At 43.8% G+C, this 13,690-nt stretch overlaps 1 protein-coding gene across 3 annotated transcripts in view; it reads left to right on the forward strand.

Moving 5' to 3' along the window:
• Positions 1-13,690, forward strand: part of lama1 (laminin, alpha 1) — a 346,500-nt gene that overhangs the window by 95,914 nt on the left and 236,896 nt on the right. For all 3 annotated transcript variants that reach the window (XM_072259264.1, XM_072259251.1, XM_072259258.1), the window contains exon 4: positions 304-546. In XM_072259264.1, coding sequence (XP_072115365.1) covers positions 304-546 — 243 coding nt within the window. The remainder of the gene's footprint in view (positions 1-303; positions 547-13,690) is intronic.

Genomic DNA, 13,690 nt, shown 5'->3' on the forward strand with positions numbered 1-13,690 from the left:
GTTTTTACTTCTGGCACTAGATTCAACAGTTGCAGGTAATCTGAAATAAAAACTGAAAATTTGTCACAAATGTCGTCAGTCATTTTTGCTCATTTATTTATATTTTTGAAATGTCATAATTAATTTTGAACATTCCAGGTAGTGTCATTAAGTGATAATCAGAATTGCATCTTCTGGACATTTGTTGCAAGTGATGTATTATTTTAAATGGAGCTAATTGCAAAAGCTCACACCAACAGCCGGATATTTGTAAGCAAAGGTATTTGTAAGCATGTCTGATTTGCATTTCTTTCTCTTGTTTAGGTTTTTCAAGTCGCCTATGTTATCATTAAAGCAGCAAATTCTCCACGTCCTGGCAATTGGGTTTTGGAGCGCTCAATCGATGGCATTACATTTGAACCATGGCAGTACTATGCCACAAGTGATACTGAGTGCTTGACCCGATACAACATTGTACCTCGAATTGGGCCGCCAACCTACAAAAGAGATGACGAAGTGATCTGCACTTCTTATTATTCGAGGCTCGTCCCATTGGAGCATGGAGAGGTAATGTCCTCTTCATAGAAAAGTATCAAATACCTGCCGGAAGGTGCATTTTAAAACAGGGTTTTGGTGGATCACTCATCACTCAGTACAGGAGTTGGGATGTTCTGTTGAAGTTGGATTAAATATTGCTGAGGCCAATTTTTGAGTAATGTGTGCAGTTTGCCTACCTACAGGGAAAATACTAATAAGCTTAAAAGAGTACAGGAATGTTGCCGGGACTCAAGAGCCTGAGTTGTTGGGGAAGGTTGAATTGGTTAGGACATTGTTTCTTGGAGCGTAGGAGAATGAGGGAGGATTTGATAGAGCTATACAAAATTATGAGAGGTATAGATAAGGGTAAATACAAGCAGGCTCCCCCCCCCCCCCCCCACAGAGGTTGGGTGAGACTAGAGCTAGAAGTCAAATGTTTACTGGAGGTGAAAGCTGAAATTTTTAAGGGTAATTTGAAGGGAAACTTCTTCACTCAGAGGGTGTTGTAGGATGAACTGCCAGAAGTTTATTCTTTGAAGCGTAGAAGGTTGAGGGGGGACTTAATAGAGGTATTTAAAATTATGAAGGGGTTAGATAGAGTTGATGTGGATAGGCTTTTTCCATTGAGAGTGGGGGAGATTCAAACAAGAGAACATGAGTTGAGAGTTAAAGGGCAAAGTTTAGGGGTAACATGAGGGGGAACTTCTTTACTCAGAGAGTGATAGCTGTGTGGAACGAGCTTCCAGCAGAAGTAGTTGAGGCAGGTTTGATGTTGTCGTTTAAAGTTAAATTGGATAGATATATGGACAGGAAAGGAATGGAGGGTTATGGGCTGAGTGCGGGTCGGTGGGACTAGGTGGGAGTAAGAGCGCGGCAGGGACTAGAAGAGCCGAGATGGCCTGTTTCCGTGCTGTAATTGTTATATGGTTATAAGTGGTAGATGCAGGCTCAGTTGTCATATTTAAGAGAAGTTTGAATAGGTACATGGATGAGAGAGGTATGAGGGCTGTGGTCTGGGTGCAGGTAGATGGGACGAGGCAGCAGATCAGACTGGCATAGACTAGCTGGGCTGAGGGGCTCGTTTCTGTGCTTTAGCGCTCTATGACTCATCAACAGATGGAATTGGGCAGAAGAAGGACATTATCAAACACTCTGTGCAACAACTGCCAGACGAACCTCACAAAGGCAATTGTGCTTATGAATGCTGTAGCAGTGGGTTTGTGCATGTTGAGAAAAATGGACTGTTTTCCAGAAGTAGATTTCAACGCAAGCCCACCTCTGCATTCAGGTGAAAATCAGAAATAAAAAGTGTAAATGCTAGAAATCGAGATTAAAAAACAGAAAATACTGGGCAGGTCAGGCCACATCAATGGGAATAGAAACAAAATTATCATTTCAAGTTGAAGAGCCTTCCTCAGAACTGGAAGAAAGCCAAAGAAGCTCATTTAAGCTGTGGAGATGGTGAGAGAGGATGGATGTCTATGGCAGAGTAAATCCAGGATGACGATGGGGATAAACTGTAAACAACGTTATCTGAATGGGAGCAGTTGGGGAGTAGAAAATTCGTCAACTTGAAAACATTCCCAGCTGTCTGTGTTCTCTACTCCCAGAGAAAATAAAAACAGAAAGGGGGAAAAAAATGGAAGAGTTCTAAAAGAACTCAATATGTCAGGTGAAGCAGCATCTGTGAAGGCAAAGAAACAAGCATACTGAACCAATTATCACAGATGGACGACTAATGCAGAGCAATAAATTGTAAAGTCCAGTGTGGAATCCAGAAGGTTGCAACTTGGCCAGAAGGACGTAGGTTAGCTTGTCCAGTCAAGCATGGAGTTGTCTCACTGAAACAAAAGGAGAAATGTACAGCTAAGAAATGTTGTTTACTGTAGCAATATGCGACTATCAATCACTTATTTCTGCTGGAATGGAATGCCACTGCCACCATATCCTGGTGAAATTTGGAAATGTACCCAGGCACAAGAGATTGCAGGTGATGATAATCTTGATCAATACATGCAAAATGATGGAGGACTCACTGGGTCAGATAGTGTCAGGCAAGTCCTGATGACAGCTCTCGTAAAACGTTGATGCACAAGAACTAGGTCACTCCAAAAGTGCCAAATTGCAGTTCTATGCCAGGCACTGACGTAAGTTCCTGTTCTTATCCTTCTCTTTTACCCAGTCCGTTGCCTCCAAACTCCAGTTGACCCAGGTTCCTTGTTCACCACTCATCCCCAATCACCATGACTCCACCTTCGAGGCCCCACTTCCACGTAATTCTCCCCACACAAGGCAACAATGTCCAGCCAGCTGCCACCACCCACCCCTCCAAGGTCATTTTTCTCCTTCAAACCTCGCCACCCCTAAACCAATAATCAGACTCCTGGCCTCAGCTCTGAAGAAGTTTACAGCGATACAACCAAACCAAGGCAGTGCAGTGGCTCTTTACCATGCGTTTCAGAGTGCAATCTGCTTTTCTGGCCTGAGTGTTTCAAATAGGATGCAACGATGAAGAATGGGGTGCTTCTTTCAGTCATATTTCAGTGTGAAAGCTATTTAAGTTTGGACAAGAGGTGTGCGAACAGCTCCTGATGTTAAAATACAAGCTGCAGGAGAATTCCTTTCAAATGGTTTCCACCCAAAACACTTACTACCCATTGCTCTCTACAGATGCTAACTGACCCACAGGGTTCCTCCAGAAGTTTGTTTTTTGCTCTGGATTCCAGAACCTGCAGTCTCTTGCATCTCCAGCGTCCTGAGGTTAAATCTCATCTTCCTTTGTATCACTTTGAAGCAGGAGGTTTAGCTGATTTTGTAACAGGAAATGGGAGGCAGGTTTCTTGCCAACTGATGCCTCATTTGTAAATGAATCTGTGCAATACAAGAGCAGCAGTTGCCATTAAAAAATTCTGCAACATTAGAAATAATTTTATTACTTTCTGAGGAAAACAGGGTGCTAGGTTTATGGCACAGTTAAAATGATGCTCTGTTCTGTATCCAGGGCAGTTAATCCTGCACATATTACACACTGAAGGCCCAAGACCTTCAAACTCATCTTATCAAATTCATTTAACTGTTAAGAGACATGCTGACCAATGTCATGTTTTTGCACTTGTTTGGACCATATAGAAATATACTCTTGTCGTGTATTCATACAGCGTTAGAAGAAGCCACAAAGGGCATTTATTAATCCTAACCGCTCAGTGGAAACTAGCTGAGCAGATAATTAAAATTACTGAGGTTATTAACCTTCACAGCAGCCACTGAGGACTAACAGAACTTCATTTTAACTAGTGCATCGAAGCAAGTGGTAAACTCATTTGCTCCAAACCAGTGGGGTCTTCTCTTGTACATGCAGGTCAGGTCGTGATGAATTTATTTGTGTCTGACTGCAATTTCAACTCCAGTAGATTGAACGAGAATGAGCTTGAGTGAGTCTCCTGTTGGACTAGCTCAGCTGGAAGAGGAACACACATAAAAAGTGCTGGTGAATGCAGCAGGCCAGGCAGCATCTATAGGAAGAGGTACAGTCGATGTTTTGGGCCGAGACCCTTCGTCAGGACTAACTGAAAGAAGAGATAGTAAGAGATTTGAAAGTGGGAGGGGGAGGGGAATGATCCGAAATGATAGGAGAAGACAGCAGGGGGGAGGGATGGAGCTAAGAGCTGGAAAGTTGATTGGCAAAAGGGATACGAGGCCGGAGAAGGGAGAGGATCATGGGACGAGAGGCCTAGGGCCCTGAATGGTGGTGAGGGAGGAAGTGTAAAGGCACGTGTAGCACTTGTTCTGCTTACAAGGTTAAGTGCCAGGAGGGAGATTTGTGGGAAGGAATGGGGCGGGGGGGAACCAATGGACAAGGGAGTCGCCGTAGGGAGCGATCCCTGCGAAAAACGGGGGAGGGAAAGGTGTGTTTAGTGATGGGATCCCGTTGGAGGTGGCAGAAGTTACGGAGAATTATATGTTGGACCCAGAGGCTGGTGGGGTGGTAGGTGAGGACAAGGGGAACCTTATTCCTAGTGGGGTGGTGGGAGGATGCGGTGAGAGCAGATGTGCGTGAAATGGGAGAGATGCGTTTGCTGCCTTACACTTACTTCCTCACCACCATTCAGGGCCCCAGACAGTCCTTCCAGGTGAGGCGACACTTCACCTGTGAGTCAGCTGGGGTGATATACTGCGTCCGGTGCTCCTGATGTGGCCTTCTATATATTGGCGAGACCCGATGCAGGCTGGGAGACTGTTTCGCTGAACACCTATGCTCCGTCCGCCAGAGAAAGCAAGATCTCCCAGTGGCCACATATTTTAATTCCATGTCCCATTCCCATTCTGACATGTCTATCCACAGCTTCCTCTACTGTCAAGAATAAGCCACACTTAGGTTGGAGGAACAACACCTTATAATTCCATCTGGGTAGCCACCAACCTGATGGCATGAACATTGACTTCTCTAACTTCTGTTAATGCTCCACCTCCCTTTTGTACCCCATCCCTTATTTATTTATGATTATTATTTTTTCTTTTCTCTTTTTGCCCCTCTTTTTTTCTCCCTCTGTCCCTCTCACTATAACTCCTTGCCCATCCTCTGGGCTTTCCACACCCCCCCACCCTTTCTCCCGAGGCCTCCCATCCCATGATCCTCTCCCTTCACCAGCCTCGTATCCTTTTTGCCAATCAACCTTCCAGCTCTTAGCTCCATCCCTCCCCCTCCTGTCTTCTCCTATCATTTTGGATCTCCCCCTCCCCCTCCCACTTTCAAATCTCTTACTATCTTTTCTTTCAGTTAGTCCTGACGAAGGGTCTTGGCCCGAAACATCGACTGTACCTCTTCCTATAGACGCTGTCTGGCCTGCTGCGTTCACCAGCATTTTTTATGTGTGTTGCTTGAATTTCCAGCATCTGCAGATTTCCTCGTGTTTGCATTTAAGGGACAGTTTTAAAACATAATACTACCCTTGTTGGACCATGAGGAACACACAGAAAATGCCGGAGGAAGGCCAGACAGCATCTAGGAAAAGAGTACAGTCAATGTTTCAAGCCGAAGCCCTTCAGCAGGACTGATGGATACCCTGGACCAGGAGGAATTTTGTCTGGGCCTCGACTGGGAAAACTCTGGACCTCCCTAGTGTAGGTGTTTTCCTTTCCATTTGCACATTTCCTCCCCACAGGGTTTCCTAAGAGCTGTTCCCACATCAGCTTACTTCCTCCTAATGGGCAGCATCTGTGCTTCACAACTACTTACCACTGTTCATGCACCAACCATGGACAATGAATAGCAAGCCGGTCGGCATGCTTTAAAAGAGGCTGCAGCACTAAAATCCTTCTGGCTTCATATTTTTAGAGAGATTACTTAGCTTCTGTGCAGCCTTTCACAGTAGTTATTTCATTATTTATCAACCTACCCACCCACTTATTTATCCAGTTATTTATTTATTTATTTATTTATTGTACTTTGTAGTAATTCTTTGTCTTGCTTTGTACTGCTTCTGCAAAACAACACATTTCACAACGTAAGTCATAGATCATGCAGTCGAGGAACAGGTCTTTCAGCCCGTCTAATCTGTGCTGACCCATTTTTCTGCCTAGTTCCATTTACCCAGACCCAGACCATAGTGCTGCATACCCCTCTCATCCAAATGTCTCTTAAATGTTACAGTTGAACCTGCTCCCACCACTATATTGCTGGCAGCTCATTCCACATGTGCACTCTAGTTCCCATCAGGTTCTCCATAAATATTTCACCTTTACCTTAAACCTATGATCTAGTAGTCTCTGATAATGTCAGTGATAAATAAATCTGATTCTACCCTTCACCAATATTGGGATTCATATTTTCAGTTCTCCATCCAAAAGATTTAGAATATCTGTAATGTAACCTCACACAAATACTCACTTCAGAGCAAAATTAATGAAAGGACTATATGTAGCTGGAATTCTGAGGAGGTAGTTTTTGGCATTGTTACAGATTAGATCTGTAATTAAAATATGTATTGTCTGTGTTCGCAGCTGATTGTTCCTTGTTTAACTGGGGCTATTCATTTGGTTTCTCACTTCTGTGTGAAAGACTGTTGCATAATTCAGTGCTTTATTAAAATTACCAGTGGGTCTGAATGAAGTGCCAGTCTCTTTAATTTAAATACAGACTGATCTTTCTAACCAGGCACATAGTTAAATAATTTTCCAATTCCAATGTAAAAATTAACATTTGAGTCTGCTGACAGCTAAATTAATGATAGGAAGTAGTTTGGCCTTATCTGTTGATTATGGAACCTGATACATTTGTTTAGGTAGCTACGTCAACAAGGGAATTTGTTTGTCTCTATTCAAATTTTCTGTCACATGCATAATAAGTAAATGTATGTATATGTGCAGTGAAAAACTTCCTTGCAGCAGCATCACAGGCACATAGCATCATATAAGCAGCATTCATGAGATAAACAGAAATTAAACATAAGTAAGCAACAAGGTGAGGGAGGGGAAAAGGAGATGGGAAGTGGTGAACGGTTGGGTGGGGGGGTGGAAATCACCGGACCTGACACAGGTTGGGAGACCACTTTGCTGAGCACCTATGCTCCATCCGCCAGAAAAAGTGGGATCTCTCAGTGGCCACCCATTTTAATTCCATTTCCCATTCTCATTCCCTTTCCAATATGTCCATCCATGACCTCCTCCACTGTGGCGATGAGGCCATACTTAGGTTGGAGGAGCAACATCTTATACTCCGTTTGGGTAGCCTCCAACCAGATGGCATGAACATAGATTCCTCTAACTTTTGGTAATGGTCCCCCCACCCCTCTTCTCCATTTCCCATGCCCTTTTCCCTCTCTCACCTTATCTCCTTGCCTGCCCAATGGTGTTTCTCCCCTCCCCCACTTTTCTTTCTTCCTTCCTAGTTCTTTACTTCATCCTTCCCCCTCGAGGTTTCACCGAGTACCTTGTGTTTATCTCTCCCCTCCCCCATCTTTTAAATCTATTCCTCAGCTATATTCTCCAGTCCTGCTGAAGGGTTTTAGCCTGAAATGTCGACTGTACTCTTTTCCATTGATGCTGTCTGGCCTACTGAGTTCCTCCAGCATTTTGTGCATAATGTTGCTATACTGCTGGTTTTGCCGGTTAGATCAGGAACCAAGTGGTTGAAGGGAAGTTGCTGTTCTTGAACCTGTGGTGTGGGACCTCGTGCTTCTGTACTGCTATATGGTAGCTGTGACAAGGTGGCAATGGCCCAGTTTGTGGGAATCTTTAACGTTGCCTTCTTCACACAATTCAGTAATACTGTAAAAATTCAAAATAATGAAACCTTTCATACACCAGTTATACCTGGGTGTGGTGTATTTGTGTAATTTGCTTGAAAGTGTGTGCTTTAGGTTTGTAGAAATTTAGTTCAGACTAGAAGAGCTATTATTATTACTTTATTGTCGCCAAACAATTGATACTAGAGCGTACAGTCATCACAGCGATATTTGATTCTGCACTTTGCACTCCCTGGAGAACAAATCAATAGTAAATATAATAAAAATTTAAATTATAAATCATAAATAGAAAATAGAAAAGGGAAAGTAAGGTAATGCAAAAAAAAAAAACGAGAGGCAGGTCCGGATATTTGGAGGGTACTGCCCAGATTCGGGTCAGGGTCCGTTCAGCAGTCTTATCTCAGTTGGAAAGAAGCTGTTCCCAAATCTGGCCATACGAGTCTTCAAGCTCCTGAGCCTTCTCTCGGAGGGAAGAGGGACGAAAAGTGTGTTGGCTGGGTGGGTTGTGTCCTTGATTATCCTGGCAGCACTGCTCTGACAGCGGGCGGTGTAAAGTGAGTCCAAGGACTGAAGATAGGTTTGTGTGATGTGCTGGGCTGTGTTCACGATCTTCTGCAGCTTCTTCTGGTCTTGGACAGGACAACTTCCATACCAGGTTGTGATGCACCCGAGAAGAATGCTTTCTACGGTGCGTCTATAAAAATTAGTGTGAGTTTCAGGGGACAGACCAAATTTCTTTAGCTTTCTCAGGAAGTTATCCACCATGCCCACCCCAGTTTTTAGCCCATAGGCTTCCAGTTTACACAATTGAGCAATACAGCACAGATCAAGCCATTTGACCCAATAGACAATAGATGTAGGAGTAGGCCATTCAGCCCTTCGAGCCAGCACCGCCATTCACTGTGATCATGGCTGATCATCCACAATCAGTACCCTTTTCCTCCCTTCTCCCCATATCCCTTGACTCCGCTATCTTTAAGAGCTCTATTTAACTCTTTCTTGAAAAAATCCGGAGAATTGGCATCCACTGCCTTCTGAGGCAGAGCATTCCACAGAACCACAACCCTCTGTGTGAAAAAGTTTTTCCTCAACTCTGTTCTAAATGGTCTACTTATTCTTAAACTGTGGCCTCTGGTTCTGGCTCCCCCAATATCGGGAACATGTTTCCTGCCTCTAGCGTGTCCAATCCCAACAAATCTATGCCATTCAGCTAGTGCTAATTTCCTGGGTTTGGCTCAGATCCCTGTAACCCCTGCCACTTCATGTACCTATCCGTGTGCTTCTGAAATGATACTACTGTACCCGCCTCATTCACTTCCTCTGGCACCTCATTTCATATACTTACCAAAACGCTGCCCCGAGGTCTTTCATATCTTTTCCTCTCAACCCTAAACCTATGGTCCCTAGCTTTGGACTCCCCTGATCTGGCAAAATGAGAGTTGCCATCCATCTTATTATGCCTATGATTTTAATCATTTCTATAAGGTCACCCTTCATTCGCCTATGTTTCAAGGAATGGAGATCTAGTCTGGCCGACCTTTCCTTATAAGTCAGATCCTCTAGTCTCGGCAACATCCTCAAACCTCTTCTGCACTCTATGCAACTTAACCATGTCTTTCCTATAATAGGCTGATCAAAACTGCACACAGTACTCCCAAGTGCAACATAACCAATGACTTAATATACTGTAACATGATGTCTCAACTCCCAACCCCAGTACCCTGACTGATGGAGACCATCATGCTAAATGCCTGTTTCACCACCATGCACATGAATGGCTAGGTCCCTCTGTTGCATTCCACTCCTTAATACCGTACCATTCATAGTAAGAGAACTACGCTGGTTTGACTTTCTAAAACACATCACCTCTCACTTACCTCACTCTCAGTCAGTTTGAGCTTGATTCTTACTAAAACAGAGAAAAATAATCATCCTGTTAAGAATTCTGAGGTATTCTCATAACCTACTTTGAAAGTTTTCTCCATGTGGAAAATGTTTCCTTCCAGGTTTCACCAACATTGTAGCTGGAGATTTGTAGAAATTTCAAAGTAATCCCCCTGTGCCACCTCATACTTTTTTTTCCCAAAGTTGCTTGGTTCCCTTCCAGAAAGGATATAGATAGCAATCAGAAGGGGAAACTCTGGAATTTTCCGTGCTGTAGCCCCGAGGGCTCCAAAACCAGTGGGGCATGTGCTACATCCTCTGCAGGTATCTGCTGATGTCATCCTGAGCTGAAATCAAAGCCATGAGCTTGTGGTATGAACAGCTTCAGAAACTGAATTACTAGGGGAATGAGGCAAGCTGCTATCTAGTGTCCAGTACCTGAAGAAGTTATAGAAACTGTTTAATTTTTGAATTCCTTAAGCTGGAAGCTAGTTGCTTCCCTGTTTGTTCAGCCTCCAAGAAATGTTGAGTGCATATTTTTTAAAATCAAACTTTGAATAGTTTTGTTCGCAATATTATGGGAAGGGTGTGGAAGCGGTGGGGAGAGTGCAGAAGGAATGTTGACAAGACCTGAGATTTCAGCAATGAAGAAACATTGGTTATGCTATTTAACTTCTAATTTTCCTAGGTTTGATAGTTTAGTAGCCTGAAATGTTTGCTTGAAAGGGAATATCTTATTTTAATTGAGGTGTATTGCATTGTGGAGGACCCAGTGGAGATGGTCAGACAAAGCTATTTCCTCATCTAAGTATCTTTGGTGGGGGATATGATGTTTAATATAGTTGTTAAGATGGAAAGGGGGTTGCAGAGAATTTTTTGACCCCAGTGTGATGCGATTTGCTGCTCATTGCTTGAAAGTGTAATAAAAGCAGAAACCCTCAATAAACTAAAAAAGAACGTGGATGTGTACTTGAAACATTGAAAATGTAATTCAGTAGGCAGAGAGCTGGGAAGTGGGATAAAACTGTAAAGATCAACTTCAGTCAGCACAACCTCCAAGGACTTCAAACTGTAGACCTACAGGCAAATCATAGTACATACAGAAATAATTTGCTCATATGAAGGTTATTTCCATAAGATATAGAAGCAGAATTCGACCATTCAGTCCATTGAGTCTGCTCTACCATTCAATAATTGCTGATTTTCTTTTTGCCTAGTTCTCCCATTTTCTCTCTGTTACCTCTAAGCTCCTTACCAAACCAGAACTTATTTCTGTTTTAAATGCATTCAATGACTTTCTCTCGGCAGCCGTCTCAATAGGTATATTTAATGTCAGAGAAATGTATACTTATCTGAAATTCCTTTTCTTCGCAAACATCCATGAAAACAGGAGTGTCCCAAAGAATGAATGACAGTTGAATGTTAGAACCCCAAAGTCCCCCCAGCTCCACCCACCCACACACAAGCAGTTGCAAGGCGACGAACCCCCCCCCCCCCCACCAGCAAAAAAGCATCGGTGACCTCCACCGAGCACTCAACTGTGCAGCAAAACATCAGTAAGGCACCAACCTGCAGTACCCAAAGACTACTCGTTCACCCGGTAATTCGACATACCACAGTGTGTGTGTCCCTCTCTCCCTCTCTCCCTCTCTCCCTCTCTCCCTCTCTCCCTCTCTCCCTCTCTCCCTCTCTCCCCCTCTCCCCCTCTCCCCCTCTCCCCCTCTCCCCCTCTCCCCCTCTCCCCCTCTCCCCCTCTCCCCCTCTCCCCCTCTCCCCCTCTCCCCCTCTCCCCCTCTCCCCCTCTCCCCCTCTCCCCCTCTCCCCCTCTCCCCCTCTCCCCCTCTCCCCCTCTCCCCCTCTCCCCCTCTCCCCCTCTCCCCCTCTCCCCCTCTCCCCCTCTCCCCCTCTCCCCCTCTCCCCATCTCTCTCCCCCCCCCAATAAGGTAAAAAGGAGTGTTCCCATTTCACAGCAAGAGGGGAGATATAACGAACAACTCACTGATTTATGGTGTTAAAAGCTTGTTGTGTTGCTTTTTCAAGCTCTGTGCCTCTGGGCACACAGCCACCAGCAAGCCTGCTGGTTCCGGTCTGTCTTGTTCTCCTGTGACGCATTAGTCGGCGGCACCAGTCTTGAATTAGTCAGCCTCTAGAGCCGCATCCTGGGGATATCAAAAAGCGGCCAGTCGTGAGGCCCTGAGAGCAGGTCCCATTCCCGCAAAGAACTGAAATCAGAGTGAAACTCTAAGTCACAGTCTTCAAAAGAACCTTGAAAGGGGAAAAAAAAGAAATACCAAAGATAGAAATGAAGCTGTTTCCGAAGATGCAAGCGAAGGAGTCACCATTTAACGCCATCATTACTAAGCTCTGCGGTCTGTAGCAACAAATTCCACAGATTCACTAGTCTCTGGTTGAAGAAATTCCTTCTCACTTCAGTTTAAAAGACACATCTCTTTATTCTTTGTGCCCATATTAGAAGATTCAGTACAAATCTACAAGTCATTAAAAGAAAGCACACTCCTTAATTCTACTGTATGTGACTAAATGATCCCCTCATTTGAGATTTAGACAACAAAGTTATGTTATCTTGAATTTCTTATAACTTAAATCTTTAATTCCTGTGGCATGTAATCCAAATACTTAAAGCCAAGGACAACATTCCATTGGTATTTGTGCATTAACTTTTAAAATATCTAGCTACCTAGTTGCTTGTTTGTTTGATTGAGAAACAGTGCAAAATAGGCCCTTCTGGCCCCTCAAGCCACACTGTCCAACTACACACTTAACCCTAACTCAACGGAGTCATAGAAAAGTATAATACAGAAACAGGCCCTTCAGCCTATCTAGTGCATGCTGAACAATTTAAACTTCCTACTCCCATTGATCTGCTTCAGGACCAAATCCCTCCATACCGCTGCCATCCATGTACCTATCCAAACTGCTCTCAAACATTGAACTTGAGCTTGCATGCACTACTTGAACTGTCAGCTTGTTCCACACTCTCATGACACTCTGAGTGAAGAAATTTCCCTTTATGTTCCCCTTAAACTTTTCACCGTTCACCCTTAACCCATGACCTCTGGTTGTTTTCTTCCCCCAACCTCAGTGGGAAAAGCCTGAGTCCTGTCGAAGGGTCTCGGCTGAAACATTGAACTGTACTTTTTTCCATAGATACTGCCTGGCCTGGTGAGTTCCTCCAGAATTTTGTGTGTGTTGCTTGGAAAAAGCTTGCTTGCATTTTTACCCTATCTATCCTCAGACGTCCTACCCTGCAAAAACTCATTTCAGGGAGGTAGCACCCCCGCCCCATGCAACCCCATACTCCCCCCCCCCCGGTGGACTTCCAAGGGTGTATGTAATACTTTGTTTAGCGATTTTGTCTAATCTGTAAACCAAGTTGGGTATATGCAGAAAATGTGACATTAAAATATGTACTTATAATATCATGTTTATTCCATTACAACTTTAAGCAAGTCTACAGGGAGTTTGGCCTCATCACATAGGACAGCAATAGCGTAGCTCCTTAGCAGCCAGTCAGCCAGCTAGTTTAAATAATGTTAGCTATGCTAATGAATGAATGACACCTGTTAAACTCACTTCAACATGTCTTTTACATTTTAATCCACCGTGGGCAACAGTAAAGTCACTGTTGCAAACAGTGCAGCGAGCCGCACTCATTATTTTTGAGATTGACTGTAAAGCCTGCCCACAGAGAAAACTGATAGGTCTACTTAGCAGGGGTCCCCAACCTTTTTTTGCACCGCGGACCGATTTAATATTGACAATATTCTTGCAGACCGGCCGACCCGGGGCGGGGGGGTGGATGGTTGTTAATCATGACCGGAATATAGGTAATAAGGTAACTATAAGTCACTTATAAGTGGCTAATACACTCAATTTTGTTTCTAAAAGGGATTAATCTACCGAATTTAATATTAAACACACAGTGCATATTTTCCTCGCATGAACATAATGATAACTCAATTATAAGTCAATAGCATCATAACATTTTAAGTAACATTTGGATATTAAACACAGCACATATTCTC

The sequence above is a fragment of the Mobula birostris genome, chromosome 1 (genome assembly GCF_030028105.1).
Source record: "Mobula birostris isolate sMobBir1 chromosome 1, sMobBir1.hap1, whole genome shotgun sequence".
Classification (NCBI taxonomy): domain Eukaryota; kingdom Metazoa; phylum Chordata; class Chondrichthyes; order Myliobatiformes; family Myliobatidae; genus Mobula; species Mobula birostris.